The sequence below is a fragment of the Labeo rohita genome, chromosome 25, assembly GCF_022985175.1.
Source record: "Labeo rohita strain BAU-BD-2019 chromosome 25, IGBB_LRoh.1.0, whole genome shotgun sequence".
Classification (NCBI taxonomy): domain Eukaryota; kingdom Metazoa; phylum Chordata; class Actinopteri; order Cypriniformes; family Cyprinidae; genus Labeo; species Labeo rohita.
This window is the reverse complement of record NC_066893.1, coordinates 20306177-20324645: the sequence shown is the minus strand read 5'-3', so window position 1 is coordinate 20324645 and position 18469 is coordinate 20306177. Positions and strand designations below refer to the sequence as shown.

Here is an 18469-nt window from a genome sequence, read left to right as displayed (position 1 = left end):
ACCATAGTTGCTTTTGGAAAACGCATTTCTGGTCTGAGTACTTGAGAAACTGCTGATCTCCTGGGATTTTCAAGCACAAACATCTCTAGGGTTTACAAACAATGGTCTGAGAAAGAGAAAATATTCAGTGAGCGGCAGTTCTGTGGGCGAAAATGCCTTGTTGATTCCAGAGGTCAGAGGAGAATGGCCAGACTGATTTGAGCTAATAGAACAACAACTAACTCAAATAACCACTTATATAAACCAATATGCTGTACGTGTATCTCTGAATGCACAACACATCAAACCTATAAGTAGATGAGCTACAACAGAAGAACACCACTCCTGTCAGCTAAGAGCAAAATGAGAGGTTACACTGTAAAAAACAATTTGTTGAGTCAACTTAAAATAATTTATAACCTGGCTGCCTTAAAATTTTAATTTCAGTCAACAATTTCAGTTTTTTCAACTTGAAATGTTAAATTATACTAAGTGACAACTTAGATATTCCAGCTGAATCAACTTAAAATTTTAAGGCAGCTGGGTTACTTACCCATCTGTTAAGTTTAGCAAACACAAATATCTAAGTTGTTACTTAGTACAACTTAACATTTCAAGCTGACTAAACTTATTTTAGTTGACTGAACTTAAAATTTTAAGGCAGCAGGATAGCAAATTATTTTAAGCTGACTCAACAAATTGTGTTTTTTTTATTTTTTACAGTGTACAGTTCACACGTTTACTAAAATCGGTCAATACAAAAGTCGCCTGGTCTGATAAGTCTATATTTTCTGTATAGATTTAATATACTATGACCACCGAAAAGACAAAGAAAGTGAAAACTGATACTTTTACTAACATGCATTTATCCTTGGAATGAATAGAACCACTTAAAAGCTAGTAAAGGAGAGACTTTGCACTTACATCACAAATTGGTCAATTATTTGGATGCGCGGCCATACTGGCGATACTTGGATGTAAATAACAGCATGGATTGCATGGTTAATGTACTACTGAATACATTGTTCTGCTAGTTTATGCTGTCTAAACCATGGAAAAAATGTGTGGAAGCTGCTAAATCATATAGAGAATGACTTAGAAAGCAGGAAAGGACGCAATAGTTTGACAAACTAAAGTTAACAAGTGGTAAAGATACGTATGATATCTTTAGGTGCGTACGTAAGATATTAGCCTAATATTTCACCTACTTGACTGGACATGATAAGAACAAACACGAATGTTGTCAAGATTCTTGCCCTGGAAATCCTGTTTCAGTTTGGGCAACCACAAACGCCTTTTGTTCCTCAGACAGTTTTTTACACTCTTCTCCCTAATTTGTTAGAACTTTTGGCAGTCCCAAAGTTTTTCCTGGTCTGACTGATTAGTACAGCCCAAAACTTGACAATAATTCATCATTTTCAGCAGCAATAATTAGCAAAACGTGAGTTTTGTTTAGCTCAGTGGCATTGTTTACATTCAGTGCCGCCAATATGACCGACTTATGATGCGTTGTGAAAACACTCCATAGCTGCTGTTTAAGAAGAAATCGTTGAAAAAAGTTATTTTTCTATTCTTTGTGTACAAAACATAATTTATCGTGCCTTCGTAAAATTAAGGTTGAACCACTAGTCACATGGACTATTTTTAACGATGTCCATACGTAAACGTAGTTCAAAACGTAGTTTCCTTGCTGTCTATGGAGGGTCAGAAAGCACTCGTTTTTTATCAAAAATATCTTCCAAAGATAAACGAAAGTCTTAGGGGTTAGGAACGACTGACTAAGGGTGATGACAGAATTTTTCATTGGTAGTATTTTGTTCTTAGGCAGCCCTGTCTCCACTCCACTATGTGGCGGTAGCGTGCTGTTCTCCTCAGCATCCATTCAGTTTATTGGTGTAGATTAATTCGTGACAGCAGCGAGAGCTTCATTCTTCTCCCTCAGACACTCAAACATCTACATTCAAGATGAAAGATGTCATCGGATACCTCAAACAACAGCAAAGCAAGAGTCCGACGCCTGAGATGGCCTCGGAGTGGCACTCACTGGAGGATCTGTACAACAGAAAGTATGCATGATGTGTGTTCAGTGTGTGAATGTGGGCTAGCTGAGTCATTTAGCATGCTAAGCTAAAGGCGACTTATTTTTATTATACAATTTCATATATTATACTTGGTCAACTTGGAGTGTGTTTAAAGACTGTGCTCGTACTTTATTTGTGTATTGGTTTTATATTTGTTGTTGCAGTTATTGTAAAATGAGCTGTAGCGTGTTTATGCGGGTAGCAAGTCATTGCTGAAGTGAGATGTCTGTACTAGTGTTGTTGTTTTTAGGTGTTACATGTTATATCAGACGTATTGAGGGTTTACAAAGTAATGTAGTAAACCTTTTCTTAATGTAATGTAAGGCTTTATTCATTTAAACGTTTTAAAACTATCAGATTAGTCTTTGAACTATTTGACTGACTTAAAATATTAGCCCATAGATAGATAGATAGAAAAGTAGATACGTAGATGGAACAGATTCATTATAGTTATATATTTTTTTCTCTTTTGACAGATTGTGGCATCAGTTGACTCTGAAGTTGACAGTCTTTGTACAGGACCCCTATTTCTCCAAAGGGGACGGTCTCATTCAGGTACAGTATGAGATCAGAATTCATTTTGCATTTCAGAAATGTGATGTGAAACCTTGTAAAAGTCTTTATTTCTTTTCCTCAGCTCTATGAAAACTTCATCAGTGATTTTGAACACAGGTAAGAGGCATTTCGGATGACATTTACCCATGCAAAAGAAGCACACTTTTGAAGTGTTGCCATGTCCGTTTTTTATAAGCAGTGCTTATTAAGCATCTTTGATCTTGGCTCATAAAGCAATCTAATTTAAAGAGTTGTTAAAGAGTTGCAATGTTTTGGTAGGTCTAATTTCCAAAATAAAGCATTTGAATTATAGTGGCCTTGTTTTTATTTTAGCAAGATCTGGCAACCCTGTACTTTCTCACGCCGTGCATACAGAAAAGAGACAATTCTGATATGCTTTTAAATGCCGACTAGTGCACATTGTGATGCTCCTGTACTTCTGGAAAGCTATTAATTAAATTTGAAAATTAATTTATCTTTTTTCTTCACAGAATCAACCCATTGTCCTTAGTAGAAATCATCCTTCATGTTGCGAGACAAATGCCAGGTACAGCTTTGTGGGTTTTTTTTGTTTTCTTTCACAAAGCTTATAGTGAACGAAAAAAGCCAACTTTATATTGTAATGTTAATAACGCCTCTTGTTTTTCAACAGATCCAAATACAGCCATCACCTTTCTTGAGAAAACAAGGGAGAAGGTAGCAAGTTGTTCTCCTGTGTTTGAATTTACAGCATCACCTGACGTTGAAATAATTGTTTGTTATTTTACTCATTCAGGTCAAAGCCAGCGAAGAGGCCGTCATCCTCTGCAAAACCTCAATTGGCAGCCTCAAGCTCGACATCAATGACCTTCCAGCGACAAAGGTCATTTATTTGCATACTATTCTGTTCTTAGGTTGTAGTCACGTTAATCACTGCATAGCAAATTTTCATGAATGAAATCCAGTCGTTTCAATAGGATGACATGATTTGGAATTTGTCAAAATGTGAAATGCCACCTGAATTTTGCTAAATTATATTGTTTATATTTGAGATTGTAATTCATGTATTCCTGTGTAATCAATTTGCAGAAATTAATAGAGGAAGTGGAAGAGATGCTGAACAATCTCCCCGGTGTGACGTCAGTGCACGGACGGTTTTACGATCTGTCGAGCAAATATTACCGTATCATTGGGAACCACGCTTTGTACTACAAGGATGCCCTGCGGTACTTGGGTTGTGTGGAGGCAAAAGACTTGCCAGGTAAATATTCTGACTGCTAGATTATGTTTACATTAGACAATATACATGGGAAAACAGCGCCCTCTAGTGTTGGCTCTACCAAAAACAGTTGTGTAAGAATAATTTCAGGTGAAATTTTGAAAAAAAGCTGATGTTGTGATGTTGTGTCACTTTATCCCACAACAGAAGCAGAGCAGCAAGAAAGAGCTTTCACATTAGGCCTGGCCGGCCTACTTGGAGAGGGAGTGTACAACTTTGGAGAACTGGTAAGTGCTTGTTGTACCTGTGTGATTTATTTATTGTTATAGTTTAATTTTGAAGTTAATTTCTCTGCTATGTGTCTCCTTCACTGGCTTCTCCTGATAGATTTGTGTGCGCTAACAACATTATTTGATGTTTACAGCTGATGCACCCAGTTCTGGAGTCGCTGAGAAACACAGATAAACAGTGGCTGATTGACACACTCTATGCGTTTAATGCAGGCAATGTTGAGAAATTCCAAGCTTTGAAGACCGCGTGGGGTCAACAGGTGAGCAAATGAGTTATTAAAGGAGTAGTTCATTTCTGAATTTAAATTACACACCCCCATGTCATCCAAGATGTTTATGTCTTTCTTTGTTGAAATGAAGGTTTTTGAATGGATTTTTATAGTGGATTTAAATGGGGATCAACGAGTTGAATGTCCAGATTGCAGTTTCAAAGCAGCTTCAAAGGGCTCTACATGATCCCATATGAGGAATAAGGGTCTTATCTAGCACAACAATTGGTCATTTTCTGAAAAAATATATACAAATTGATATACTTGTTAACCACAAATGCTCATCTTGCACTAGCTCTGTGATTTGCATCTGCGACTTCATGCATTATGTAATCACGTTGGAAAGTTCACACATGATTAGTTCTTTGTCTGTGTACTTCAGTTCAAAAACTCAATTTTACTTTGTGTACATCACGCATGACCTTTCTAACGTGATTACATAATGTGTGAAGTCATGGATGCAGAGTTAGTGCAAGACGAGCATTTGTGGTAAAAAAGTATTTAAATTTTTATTTATTTTTTATTTATTTATTTATTTTTTAGAAAATGACATTGTTTTGCTTGATAAGACCCTTATTCCTTGGCTGGGATTGTGTAGAGTCCTTTGAAGCTGCTTTGAAACTGCAGTTTGGACTTTCAATCCACTGATCCTCATTAAAGTCCACTAAATGGAGAAAAATCCTGGAATGTTTTCCTCAAAAACCGACTGAAGTAAGAAAGAACATGACATGGGAGTGAGTAAATTATCAGGAAATTTATATCTGGGAAATGAAACTCCAAGTGTTTTTCAAATTCAATATTTGTTCCTATGCAAATCTGCATGAATTTTTGTTTTTCTCTCCTCAAAGCCTGATCTTGCAGCTCAAGAGGCCAAACTCATGCAGAAGATCCAGTTACTCTGTGTTATGGAGGTATAAATGCTATTTATTAAAAATGTAATAAGCTAGTAATAGACTCCAAATCTATATGTTGTTTTTTTTGTTAAGTAAATAATAATATGCTAACTAAGGTTGCACAGGAAGAGTCATTGTTGTCACAAAACTAAAACAGTTAATGATTGATTGTCTTCATAGATGACTTTCACACGGCCAGCCAATCACAGGCAGCTGACGTTCCAGGAAATTGCACAGAGTGCAAAAATCCAAGTGAATGAGGTTTGTCCTTTCATTCTTGAAACAGAATAAAATGGTTTAAAAAAATAAAAAATAAAACAAATGTATTATTAATTTATTAATATACGAGCAAAGAGTGTTCAATAGTATACTAATAAATTATATTTATATTATAGTTGTAAAAATAACTTAATAATGATTTATTAATATACACTACCAGTTTTTGAACAGTAAGATTTGTAATGTTTTAAAGAAGTCTCTTCTGCTCACCAAGCCTGCATTTATTTGATCCCAAATACAGCAAAATGATTAAAATTGTAAAATACTTTTACAATTTAAAATAACTGCTTTCTATTTGAATATTTTTAAAAATGTCATTTATTCCTGTGATTCCAAAGCTAAATTTTTAAGCATCATTACTCCAGTCTTCAGTGTCACATGATCCTTCCAAAATCATTCTAATATGATGATTTGCTGTTCAAGAAACATTTGTTATTATTATATTTAAAATTTTGTTTTTTTCAGGATTCTTTGGTGAACAGAAAGACCCAAAGATCAGCATCTATCTGAAATAAAAAGCTTTTGTAACATTATACACTATACCATTATATTATTTTTTTTGAGAAAATATAGAAATTCTTTTTTTTTTTTATATATATATATATATATATACTTTGATCAAAAGTTACAAACGATTTCTATTTTAGATAATTGCTGTTCTTCTGAACTTTCTATTCATCAAAGAAACCTGAGAAAATTGTACTTGGCTGTTTTCAACATAATAATAATATAATAATAATAATAATAATAATAAATGTTTTTTGAGCAGCAAATCAGAATATTAGAATGATTTCTGAAGGAACATGTGACTGGAGTATGATGCTAAAAATTCAGCATTGAAATCACAGAAAAAAATTACATTTCAAAATACATTAAATAGAAATCAGTTATTTTAAGTAGTAAAAATAATTAACATTTTTACTGTACTTTGGATCAAATAAATGCAGGCTTGGTGAGCAAATGAGACTTTATAAATATTACTGTTCAAAAAACTTTTGACCAGTAGTGTATGAAAAGAGAGCATTAAATATATTTAAAATAATAAACATAAATTTTGCAATCTTTTATATTTCTTGTTGTTTATGGTGTGTCTTACTAGCTAAGATGTTTACTCTTCAAACCGTAATGAAGTGTTTTCAGTCAGCATAGAGGTGTATTTAATCCAGGACTAGACTTAATCTGTGTCTGGGAGATGGTTTTATCCTTATTCTTTCCCTTAGGTGGAGCTGTTGGTGATGAAAGCTCTGTCTGTGGGACTGATCAAGGGAAGCATCGACGAGGTGGAAAAGAAAGTTCACATGACCTGGGTTCAGCCCAGAGTACTGGACGTGCAGCAGGTACGTCCAACCCAATGAACACAGTATATACATATACACACGTTTTCTCTTTGGCCAACACTAAGTGTTTTTTTCCATCTCCACAGATTAAGGGCATGAAGGATCGTCTGGACTTCTGGTGTGGGGATGTTAAGAACATGGCCATGTTGGTGGAACACCAGGCTCAGGACATCCTCACTTAAAAAGTCGTTCACGCTTCTGTCCCATCCGAATGTTCCCTTACAATGCATTCTCCCAGAGTCTCGGTTCTTTGTGATACGTGTCAGTATCTTCATTATGTCATTAAAGCAACTTGTTTTCACAATCACTCTTCAATTTTTTTTTTTTATATGCAATACAAAAGAAACAGTTGACCCAAAAATTTAAATTCTACACCTACAAAAGTTCCTTAAGATATCTTTTGTGTTCCACAGAAAAAATAATAATTACAGTTTTGGAACAACATAACGGTGAGTATATGATGACAGGGCTTACTTTTTGGGTGGACTATCCCTGTTTCAGTCTGTTTGTTTAAAGGTTTTTTCTCAACTCATCTGAACCACAATCACATGCATTTCTTATCAATATATTGATATATATAAGATGTCTGTTCATTATTGATCTGTTTTGACTCTTTAGAACAGCACTGTTAAAGTGAAACCGTAAATATGCAGTAGTTTGCTTCATAACATTTAGGAGCACGTGACCTTGGCGAACTCCAAAATCTAATTTGAAACGCAGTTCCTCCCACTCCTACCCTGCCCACATCCTGCACTGAAACAATAGAGCACTGCTGTAAAAAAAAAAAACTGCAAAAATCATCATACACTACAGAGAATAGACAAGATGTTTTTCCTTCACCCTTGGTTTTCTATATACAAAATCTGATCTTGTTTTAACATTTCAAATATTGAATCCATATCACTCATCTGCACTCCACAGTAAATTCAAGGACATCTTTATAATTTTTTAAATAATGGACCCTTTTCACATTTTTGGGCTTTAAAGAAACAAAGCCATCATAGTGGGGTAAACTTCTTTTTAGCTTCAGTTACATTAACTAGTCATCATTTAACAACTGTAAAGCGCACGTGTTGCACATAGAACGCAACTTAAAATAGAAAGTATTTTATTTGATACAGACCAGAGCCACCAGTTGAGGCATTCAAGTACATTCATTTATTAAAACATTTTTAACAAGGTTAAATAGTCTTCGTAAGGAGGAATGCTCGGAGACGGATGGTTCTTATGCAGCTCCACCACCAGGACGTTTCTTGTACTTCTCCAAATTTGCCAGGACCCATCCAGAGGGGCCGAGGACGGTCGCGAACATGGTCACCATTACAAAGGTTTGCTCCTGCATTGAGAACGTAGAGACAGTCATCAGATGCGGAACTATATTTGTCTAGATTTTATTTATTTTCCCAGGCATTCAACTCAAACTGGCTATATTTTTGGTGCCTTTTCCCTCAGAGACTATGATGCGATTTTTATCTGGGCAAAACGTAGCAGTGTAAACTATCCCAGATGGAAAATAAATGACATTTGAGGTATTTGTGCTTTGGGACATAGTAGGTGGTTTACAGCCAGTCTAAGATGTTTCTCGCTGGTCCAGATTTATGGGAAATAAGTCTGAGATATTTGAGTTTTGGGACATAATAGCTGGTATAAGCTGTTTTAGCTGGTCCAGGTTTCTGGAAAATCAAATTAATTTGAGGTATCTGTGCTTTGGGACATAGTAGCTGGTTTATAGGTGGTTTAAGCTGTTTTAGCTGGTCCAGGTTTAGGAAAATCAAATTAATCTGATGTAGTAGTTGGTTTATAGTTGGTCTAAGCAGTTTTTTAGCTGGTCTAAGTTTGTGGAAAAAATATATCTGAGGTATTTGTGTTTATAGCTGGTCTAAGCTGTTTTTTAGCTAGTCCAGGTTTATTGAAAATAAGATACATCTTAGGTATTTGTTGTTTTGAGACACAGTAGCTGGTTTATAGCTGGTCTAAGCTGTTTTTAGCTAGTCCAGGTTTGTGGAAAATTACATATATCTGAGGTATTTGTGTTATGGGACATAGTAGCTGGTTTATAGCCAGTCTAAGCAGTTTTTAGCTGGTCCAGGTTTACGGAAAATAAAATATGTCTGGGGTTTTTGTATTTTAGAACATAGTAGCTGGTTTATAGCTGGTCTAAGCTGTTTTTTTGCTGGTCCAGGTTCATGGAAAATAAAGTACGTCTGAGGTATTTGTGTTTTCGACACAGCTGGTTTATAGCTGATCTAAGCTGTTTTTTAGCTGGTCCAGGTTTATTGAAAATAAGATACATCTGAGGTATTTGTGTTTTGAGACACAGTAGCTGGTTTATACCTGGTCTAAGCTGTTTTTAGCTAGTCCAGGTTTGTGGAAAATTACATATATCTGAGGTATTTGTGTTATGGGACATAGTAGCTGGTTTATAGCTGATCTAAGCTGTTTTTAGCTGGTCCAGTTTATGGAAAAGAAAATATATCTCAGGTATGTGTTTTGGGACATAGTAGCTTGATTATAGCCGGTCTAAGTTGTTTTTAGCTGGTCCGGGTTTACTGAAAAGATAATATATCTGAGGTATTTGTGTTTTGGGACATAGTAGCTGGTTTATAGCTTGTCTAAGCAGTTTTTAGCTGGTCCAGGTTTACGGAAAATAAAATACGTCTGGGGTTTTTGTATTTTAGGACATAGTAGCTGGTTTATAGCTGGTCTAAACAGTTTTTTGCTGGTCCAGGTTCATGGAAAATAAAATATGTCTGAGGTATTTGTGTTTTGCGACACATAGCTGGTTTATAGCTGGTCTAAGCTGTTTTTAGCTAGTCCAGGTTTGGGGAAAATTACATATATCTTAGGTATTTGTGTTTTGGGACATAGTAGCTGGTTTATAGCCAGTCTAAGCAGTTTTTAGCTGGTCCAGGTTTACGGAAAATAAAATACGTCTGGGGTTTTTGTATTTTAGGATACAGTAGTTGGTTTATAGCTGGTCTAAGCTGTTTTTTGCTGGTCCAGGTTCATGGAAAATAAAATGCGTCTGAGGCATTTGTGTTTTGCGACACATAGCTGGTTTATAGCTGGTCTAAGCTGTTTTTAGCTGGTCCAGTTATGGAAAAGAAAATATATCTCAGGTATGTGTTTTGGGACATAGTAGCATGATTATAGCCAGTCTAAGTTGTTTTTAGCTGGTCTGGGTTTACTGAAAAGATAATATATCTGAGGTATTTGTGTTTTGGGACATAGTAGCTGGTTTATAGCTTGTCTAAGCTGTTTTTACCTGGTCCAGATTTATGGAAAATAAAAAACGTGGCTGGTTTATAGCTTGTTAAGCTGTTTTTGTGTTTTATGGAAAATAAAAAACGTCTGAGGTATTTGTGTTTTGGGACAAAGTGGCTGGTTTATAGCTTGTTAAGCTGTTTTTACCTGGTCCAGATTTATGGAAAATAAAAAACGTCTGAGGTATTTGTGTTTTGGGACATAGTAGCTGGTTTATAGCTTGTCTAAGCTGTTTTTACCTGGTCCAGATTTATGGAAAATAAAAAACGTCTGAGGTATTTGTGTTTTGGGACAAAGTGGCTGGTTTATAGCTTGTTAAGCTGTTTTTCAGCTGGTGTAGGTTTACGGAAAATAAAATATATCTGAGGTCATCTGTTGTGTTCCTGACGAAGACCCACTGGTCGCAAATAAATATTTTTCTATGGAGCAGCACCAGTGTGCGGACATTACGTTTGTGTTCTTTGTTAATTTATGTTTTTTTTTTGTCCTGCACCTGTGCCCTGTTTTGGGTTTGGGTGTGTGCGCACTTTATTTATATTTTGGTATACGTGTTTTGAGACAGCTTGATTATAGCCGGTCTCGGTTGTTTTTAGCTGGTCCAGGTTTATAGAAAATAAAGTACATCTAAGGTAACGTTATTTGTAAATGTAAATGTTTTGGGACATAATAACTTGATTATAGCTGGTCAAAGTTTTTTTTTATCTGGTCCAGGCTTGTGAACCAGCAATAAACAAGTGTTTAAAACATTTTAGTTCGATGACCATCAAATGAAACATAGCGACCATCTTAAACTGGATTTCCCAACACAGGGCGACTTCATTTGTCCGACAAGGTCATAAAATTGGCAGTTTTCCAGACAGAGCACGAAGCATATTAAACACATTAATTAAAGACTCTAAAATACTTTTTTATTATTTTTATGGCTACGAAAATGACATGACTGAAAACAGAACCACGCGCCATTTCCACACTGTACGTGAGTGCGCATAAACGATCAATGGCGTTATCGGAATTTGTCCCGTGTCACTTTTAATTATACTAGTTCTGATATTATTTATATACAGGTGTTGTTAACATACTTCAACAGTTTTAGGTATTAAATGTAAATGCATTTTAAATTTCACAGGCGGTCACACACTTGTGCGCGCCGTCAGTCCGGTCAAAGTGCGCAGCAAGTAGTCGCGTGAAAGTCAACTCATACTCACCGCAGCGGACAGCACATGTTTGGCTGGTTTGGCTGAAATATTAGCTTTAGGTATGATTTGATGTTTCATCACACCCCTCAGCAGGTTGAAAGAGCGGTTCAAGCCTGACATCGTCCTGTTGTTGGATATATCCAAACGCTGAAATAAATGCTCCAGTCGCGCCCGGTTCTAATGGTCTGGAAAGCGCCCCACAGGGAAAGCGAGAGCTGCAATTTCTTGTCCACCTGCCAAGTCCTATTTAAGGTCAGGGTGAGGGAAAAAAGAAAAAGCAATGCGTGTTTGCCAATCCGCTGCGCGTGTGATAAGCTCGCTCTGTTTAATTGGCTGTCCGCTCCTGTTTGCGTGAAGACGCACCAAGATAGAGAGCGTTTTTTGGTGCCTGTAGTCATATGGCTGCAACCACCCAAGGTCTTAAAATTTATAGGCTTTTGTAAAAACCTCTATAACGGAAGCACTGAACCACAAAAATGACAAGGCACAAAATGCATTCTATTTCATGTACCCAAACTTTTTTATTTTCATTTTGTTTACATTAATGTTACATTTCAGTGTTTATTTGTATTGTACTATTATCAATGCAATCGATTTTCTTGCTCTCATCGAATGGCTGCCTGCACTTCAAAATGTACGCAGACTTAACATATGTACTGTTGAAAGTGGAAGTGTACTTTTGAACTTGTTCAGCAAGGAACTGTTCACATTGGTTAACCACAACCACTTGTTTAGTTTCTTCTGCCTCACCAGTAATGTACCAGAAGATGGAGCTATTGATATATAAGCAATATTCCCATCATATTTTACCGTTTTTTAAAAGAAAAGTTTTTTTTTATTGAGCAAGGTAGGGGAACTTTATATTCATCAAATACTGAAAAAAAATATTACCACTGTTTTCTACGACAGCGTTTTAGTGGCACGTAAAAAAGATTTTGAGATTAAAATTGTAATATATATATATATATATATATATATATTTATTTAATAGCCATAAGAGAATAATGTTGAAATATTTTGAGAATAAAGTTGAAATATTTTAAGAATAAAATCAAAATATTTAGACAATAAAGTCGAAATTATGAGAATAAAGTCAAAGTGTTTTGACAAGTCAAAATTACAAGAATATAGTCTAAATATTTTGAGAATAAAGTTGAAATATTTAGAGAATGAAGTCGAAATATTTAGAGAATAAAATTTTAATTACGAGAATAAAGTCAAAATTATGAGAATATAGTCTAAATATTTTATGAATAAAGTTGAAATATTTTAAGAATAAAGTTGAAATATTTCGAGAACAAAATCAAAATATTTCAAGAATGAAGTCAAAATATTTTGAGAATAAAACTGAAATTACGAGAATAAAGTCAAAATATTTTGAGAATAAAGTCAAAATTACGAGAATAAAGCCAAATATTTTGAGAATAAAATTAAAATTACGAGAATAAAGTTAAAATATTTCAAGAATAAAGTCAAAATATTTTGAGGAAAAAAAGTCAAGATTACAAGAATGAAGTTGAAATATTTTGAGAATAAAGTCAAAATTACCAGAATATAGTCTAAATATTTTAAGAATAAAGTTGAAATATTTTGAGAATAAAGAAATTACGAAATATATTTTAAGAATAAAATTTTAATATTTTGAGAATAAAGTCAAAATATATGAGAATAAAGTCTAAATATTTTATGAATAAAGTTGAAATATTTTAAGAATAAAGTTGAAATATTTCGAGAATAAAATCAAAATATTTTGAGAATAAAGTTGAAATATTTTGAGAATAAAGTTGAAATATTTTGAGAATAAAGTTGAAATATTTTGAGAATAAAGTTGAAATATTTTGAGAATAAAGCCAAAATTACGATAATAAAGTTGAAATATTTTGAGAATAAAGTTTGAAATATTTCAAGAGAATAAAGTCAAAATATTTTGAGGAAAAAAGTTGAAATATTACAAGAATGAAGTTGAAATATTTTGAGAATAAAGTCAAAATTACCAGAATATAGTCTAAATATTTTAAGAATAAAGTTGAAATATTTTGAGAACAAAATCAAAATATTTCAAGAATGAAGTCAAAATATTTTGAGAATAAAATTGAAATTACGAGAATAAAAAGTCAAAATTACGAGAATAAAGGCAAATATTTTGAGAATAAATTTGAATATTTCGAGAATAAAGTCGAAATTACAAAAATAAAAGTCAAAATATTTTGAGGAAAAAAAGTCAAGATTACAAGAATGAAGTTGAAATATTTTGAGAATAAAGTCAAAATTACCAGAATAAATTAGGATATTTCAAGATTATAGTCTACATTGTGATAATACAATCAAAATTTTTTGAAGATGATGTCAAAATTACGAAAATAAAGTCAACATATTTTGAGAATAAAGTCAAAATGACCAGAATAAAGTCAAATATTTCATGAATAAAGCAAAATTGCAAGAATTAAATCGTATCAATTCAAGGTTTTTTTTGTTTTTTTTTTTTGCATTTTGAGAGTAGGAATGCGCAATATAGACAATACTCTCAAAATATTATAACTTTAATCTCATAATTGCTATGACTTAATTCACACAATTTTGACTTCATTCTCAAAATATTTTACTTCATTCTCGTAATTTCGACTTTATTATTGAAATATTTAGACTTTATTTTTATAATTTTGACATTATTTTTGCAATTTCGACTTTATTCTCAAAATATTTTGACTTTATTAAAAAAAATATATTTTGACCACTAAAACCCCGCCATAGTTTTCAACACTGATAATAATAGGGAATGTTTATTACCGTCAAATTAGCATAATAGAATGATTTCTGAAAGAATGTGGAAGCTAAAAATTCTGATTTACCATCACAGGAATAAATTACATTTTAAAATATATTAAAATAGTTCTTTGAAATAGCATTAAAATGTACAGTATTACTATTTTTACTGCATTTTTGATCAAATAAATGTAGCCTTTGTGAGCATAAGATACTTTGGTTGAAAATAAAAATAAAAGAAATGTTACAGACTCCAAACATTTGTACAGTAATGTGTTTTAACATACTGAATAAATATTATACTCACACAGTTCATCAAACTAAAATGCAAGCAAATATTTGTAATAGATTTAATGAATTTTGTGATGTTTTAATGCATTAGTTTGTAATCATAACTGGTTATTTGCATCCTGTAAGTTCACTTTCCTGCCACTGTGTACACAATCAAGCAATAATTGATCATTTTAAAGTGCCTCAGCTTTACCAGAGCATATATCTTACCAGTACTTCCATACAAATACAACAACACAAACATATTCAGAATGGCTTGCTGCAAAGTTATGTGACCCTGAGAAAGTGAAACTGGCTAACAGCATGGTGACAGAGACTGAGAAATATTAACTTACTTGCTTTGCATAGCTTATAAATTAATCAGCAGTGTTAAACAGAACACATACTGTGAGAGAATATCTTCCATAGTATTTTCATTGTACACACTGAAGCACATGTGAGGCAGTGAAAGGAGCCATTGCTCTCTGAGCAGGCAACACGTCTGGCTCACATGATCTGATCTCTCCTTTTGCAGCTGTTGGACTTTGGCTGCGATTCGGCGGTATGTAAGGTCATCTGAAGTATCTCAGCTGCCACGCATGAATTTATATCTATAGATGTACATACAATGACCTCTGTTTATTAAGGAAAGTGTAAGTGTAAAGCAACTGAAACTAATGTGGATGCATTAAATAACCACATATGATACAAGTCAGCTTCAGTATGAATGTTATCTGCTAACACATCAAACCAAAGTTTGATTTATAAGTTTTATTTATAAAAAAAACATGACTAATAACACTATCAGAGCACATACCATCTCAACTGTTAATTCCTTTACAAAGATTTTAAAGCACTGTCCAAATATTTTAATCTCAAAATTTAAAGAGACAGTTCAAAACTGTCTCTTCGTCCCAAACCCGTAAGATCTTTTTTCATCTTCAGAACACAAATTAAGATTTTCTTGATGAAATCCGAGAGGATTTTTTTTTTTTTGTCCCTGTATAGACAGCAATGTAACTACACTCTAATAAATTCATTTTTTAACCCAAATGCTGGGTTCAGTCCGTTGGGTCATTTTATTGGGTTATTTTTTAATATTTTTACCCAGGTGCTGGGTTATATATGTTTTTTTAACCCAAATACTGGCTCATATTGTTGGGTTATTTTTTAATACTTTTACCCAGGTACTGGGTTATTATTTTTTTTAACCCAAATGTTGGTTCAGATTGTCGCATCATTTTATTGGGATATTTTTTTATATTTTTACCCAGGTGCTCAGTTTTTTTTATTTTTTTTAACTTAAATGCTGGTTCAAATTGTTGGGTTATTTTATTGGGTTATTTTTAATATTTTTACCCAGGTACTGGGTTATTATTTTTTTAACCCAAATGTTGGTTCAGATTGTTGGGTCATTTTATTGGGTTATATTTAATATTTTTACCCAGGTACTGGGTTATTTCTTTTTTCTTATTTTTAACCCAAATGCTGGGTTCAACTTATTGGGTAATTTTATTGGGGTTTTTTAAAAATATATATATTTTTACCCAGGTGCTGGGTAGTTTTTTTTTGTAACTAAGTTGCTGGGTCATTTTTAACGCTGGGTTATTTTTTTTCTACCCAACCGCTGGGTTGCTGAGCCTGTCTCTGACGAAACAACCCAGCTGCTGAGTTACAGTAAGAGCGCGGGCTTTTTGAGTCCTCTACGGGAGAGAACGGTTTTCACATGGACATGGATGTCACATGGACTATTTTAACAATGTCCTTACTACCTTTCTAGCCCTTAAATGTGGTAGTTGCTTTGTTGTCTATGCAGGGTCAGAAAGCTCTCGGATTTGATCAAAAATATCTTAATTTGTGTTCCGAAGATGAACAAAGGCCTTACGAGTTTGTAACAACATGAGGGTGAGTAATTAATTTCCATTTTTGATGAACCCTTTAAACAGCAGACAAAAAAATTCCCCACATATTTGACATAAATAGATTTATTTTGAATCAAACATTACAAAATATGGCACACTGTACAGACCCAGCTAACAAAAATACATTCCAAGTTTTGCTAACGTTCCCATTAAGTTATGAAAAAAATATTTCTGACTGTTCTCTTGGTTAAGTTGAATGTTAGAATGTATAATTTTGAAAACATTATGGGTTCTCTGAACCATCTGAAACAAGAAAGAGCTTGCAATGTTTAAAAAAAAACTAAAATGTTTCAGGAAAACTGCGCATTAACAATGTACAAATAACAATTTTGCTATGAACATGTAAATGTTACTGGAAGAGTGTTTGTTAAAACTTTGAGAGAACCTTGCAAGAACGTTAGCCAAGTTCTGAGAACGTACCCTGTTAGCCAGGTTAACCTTTCACTTCCATTAACGGATAACAAAGTTCTGCGTTGTGAACCACCCTGATTGTTTTCTTGCATTCAGCGACTTCAGTTTCTGAAACCCTTCAAGAAAACACACAAGATTACTTCATTTATCTGTAGCATCTCCAATCACTTTGCACATTACAGAACTATTGATCCACACCTTTGAGAACTGCGTACCAGCTTTTCAACCCTGAACTTGAAATAATGTCATCAATGTCCGGAACAAACCGTCTTCCATCTGGGGGGAAATTCAATCCAAATATGGTGAGAAATCAAAATCTGGGTACTAATATTTGCACAACAGTTTCTCAGGAACAACATTAACAGGCGATCGATTTGATTACTTCAACAGTATTAGGGAAGCCAGACAACACTCACGTTTTCCCTTCAGGTAAAGCATTGACTGTGGTCCCCAGTTCTTAGATAACGTAGTCTGTTTTCAAAAACATAAACAGTAAATAAGTATAAAGAAACAGCATAAATAATTATAATAAATAAATACTACAAAACGTACCTTTTGAATGCAATGACACTCTCTCACCAGTAAAAATATCACTGTGCAGGTCCATAAAATCCACATTCTTGTTATCTACAAAGAGAAAATAGATGACAAATGAGCTGTTATTCTATGCTAATGTATGCACATAAAAATACGTATATGCATATTTACCATTTTTGTTGGATCAAGAATCGGTTTTGATCGGAAGATCTAAACAAATCTGAACGGTCCAGTTCTCTACTCCTCTATTTATGTCCTTCTTTAACAACAGGACCTGAGGTTCGATACAACCCCCTGCGTGAGACATCACTTGTCCTATCATGGGAACGCTCTCTATATTAACCTGCACAAAAGCCTGACGTCAAGAGCATCTGCCATAATGTAAAATCAATACACTGAGGTTTTCCCTACAGCTGTGTCTCAAATTCTACACATCAGGAAAAACACTTGCGTTTTTCTTAACGTGTCTCAACCGTGAATCCGAAACGGCTTGAATGAGTTGCTTGCATAAAGGTGGTCATATTGTCCTTTTTGTTAATTAAAGTGGGTATAAGACTGGCAGATTTCGTCGATTAGGTGGTAGGTGTTAAAAAATTAAAGAAATTTAAAAATTAAAAAAAAGCAGGATGTCAGTCAATTCATATAACACTAGCACAGAAAAAAAAGTAACTGATGTATAAACACAATGACAGCTCCATTACAGAAAAACATGAAATAATCTGCGGAAATGACTACACTGAGAACCTGACAGAAACATCCGGACGCAAGAAAAAAGATCAAGTTTCAGAAAAGCAAAAAACATTCCTGAACAAGCAACAGGTTAAAAAAAAAAAAAGTTTACAAGCAAAGTTTTGTCAAAGATTTTTGCCTTTTTAAAAATCAGATATTCTTGACAAACTACAATAAATAAATTATATTAATAAAAATATACAAAATGTTTTATGCGAATGTGGAGTGGTGGAACCATCAATGAATGAAAATGTAAAAAAATAAATACAAAATATCAAACCATTTATCTTTAAATAAATAGGACACTGACATAGAAAAAACACTAATATGCATATACATGTAATTATATATAATAATTTCTAACATATGATATAAAACTAATATATATGATATATTTAAATATAAATAAAAATAAACATATATTAAATATAAATCATGAGCTTGTGAAGGGGTGGGAATAAATGAAAATAAATAAAAAAATAAATGAATAAAAAAT

At 33.6% G+C, this 18469-nt stretch overlaps 3 protein-coding genes across 4 annotated transcripts; 1 reads left to right on the top strand and 2 right to left on the bottom strand.

Moving 5' to 3' along the window:
* Window positions 1-1855: 1855 nt before the first annotated feature.
* Window positions 1856-7185, top strand: psmd13 (proteasome 26S subunit, non-ATPase 13). Its single transcript, XM_051099858.1, has 13 exons — window positions 1856-2045; window positions 2537-2615; window positions 2698-2732; window positions 3107-3162; window positions 3268-3311; window positions 3391-3477; window positions 3684-3855; window positions 4021-4100; window positions 4238-4363; window positions 5221-5283; window positions 5446-5526; window positions 6765-6881; window positions 6968-7185. Exons 1-13 carry the CDS (start codon window positions 1945-1947, stop codon window positions 7061-7063), a joined length of 1137 nt encoding a protein of 378 aa, XP_050955815.1. The 5' UTR covers window positions 1856-1944; the 3' UTR covers window positions 7064-7185.
* A 787-nt stretch (window positions 7186-7972) lies between these two features.
* On the bottom strand, window positions 7973-11593 carry LOC127156798 (cytochrome c oxidase subunit 8B, mitochondrial). The gene is made up of 2 exons (XM_051099872.1): window positions 11351-11593; window positions 7973-8217 (listed from the first exon to the last, which is right to left on the bottom strand). The coding sequence occupies exons 1-2, from the start codon at window positions 11459-11461 to the stop codon at window positions 8107-8109; spliced, it is 222 nt and encodes a 73-aa protein (XP_050955829.1). The 5' UTR covers window positions 11462-11593; the 3' UTR covers window positions 7973-8106.
* Window positions 11594-16580: 4987 nt separating this feature from the next.
* On the bottom strand, window positions 16581-18028 carry LOC127156797 (spexin prohormone 2-like). Of its 2 annotated transcripts, none has more exons than XM_051099869.1 (5): window positions 17416-18028; window positions 17260-17334; window positions 17124-17178; window positions 16906-16983; window positions 16581-16823 (listed from the first exon to the last, which is right to left on the bottom strand). In XM_051099869.1, the coding sequence occupies exons 1-5, from the start codon at window positions 17416-17418 to the stop codon at window positions 16747-16749; spliced, it is 288 nt and encodes a 95-aa protein (XP_050955826.1). In that variant the 5' UTR covers window positions 17419-18028; the 3' UTR covers window positions 16581-16746. The 2 variants fall into 2 exon arrangements, with proteins under 2 accessions (XP_050955826.1, XP_050955827.1); XM_051099870.1 differs by having other exon boundaries at window positions 16723-16823; window positions 16923-16983.
* Between the last annotated feature and the right edge of the window lie 441 nt (window positions 18029-18469).

Coding starts and splice junctions, on each gene's coding strand:
- psmd13 (XM_051099858.1), top strand. CDS start 1,945: ATGAAAGATGTCATCGGATACCTCAAACAACAGCAAAGCAAGAGTCCG. Junction 3,478..3,683: donor ATGACCTTCCAGCGACAAAG/GTCATTTATTTG, acceptor ATCAATTTGCAG/AAATTAATAGAGGAAGTGGA. Junction 4,364..5,220: donor AGACCGCGTGGGGTCAACAG/GTGAGCAAATGA, acceptor CTCTCCTCAAAG/CCTGATCTTGCAGCTCAAGA.
- LOC127156798 (XM_051099872.1), bottom strand. CDS start 11,461: ATGTCAGGCTTGAACCGCTCTTTCAACCTGCTGAGGGGTGTGATGAAA. Junction 8,218..11,350: donor AACATGTGCTGTCCGCTGCG/GTGAGTATGAGT, acceptor TTCTCAATGCAG/GAGCAAACCTTTGTAATGGT.
- LOC127156797 (XM_051099869.1), bottom strand. Junction 16,984..17,123: donor GCTTTACCTGAAGGGAAAAC/GTGAGTGTTGTC, acceptor ATTTCCCCCCAG/ATGGAAGACGGTTTGTTCCG. Junction 16,824..16,905: donor CTGGTACGCAGTTCTCAAAG/GTGTGGATCAAT, acceptor GTTTTCTTGAAG/GGTTTCAGAAACTGAAGTCG.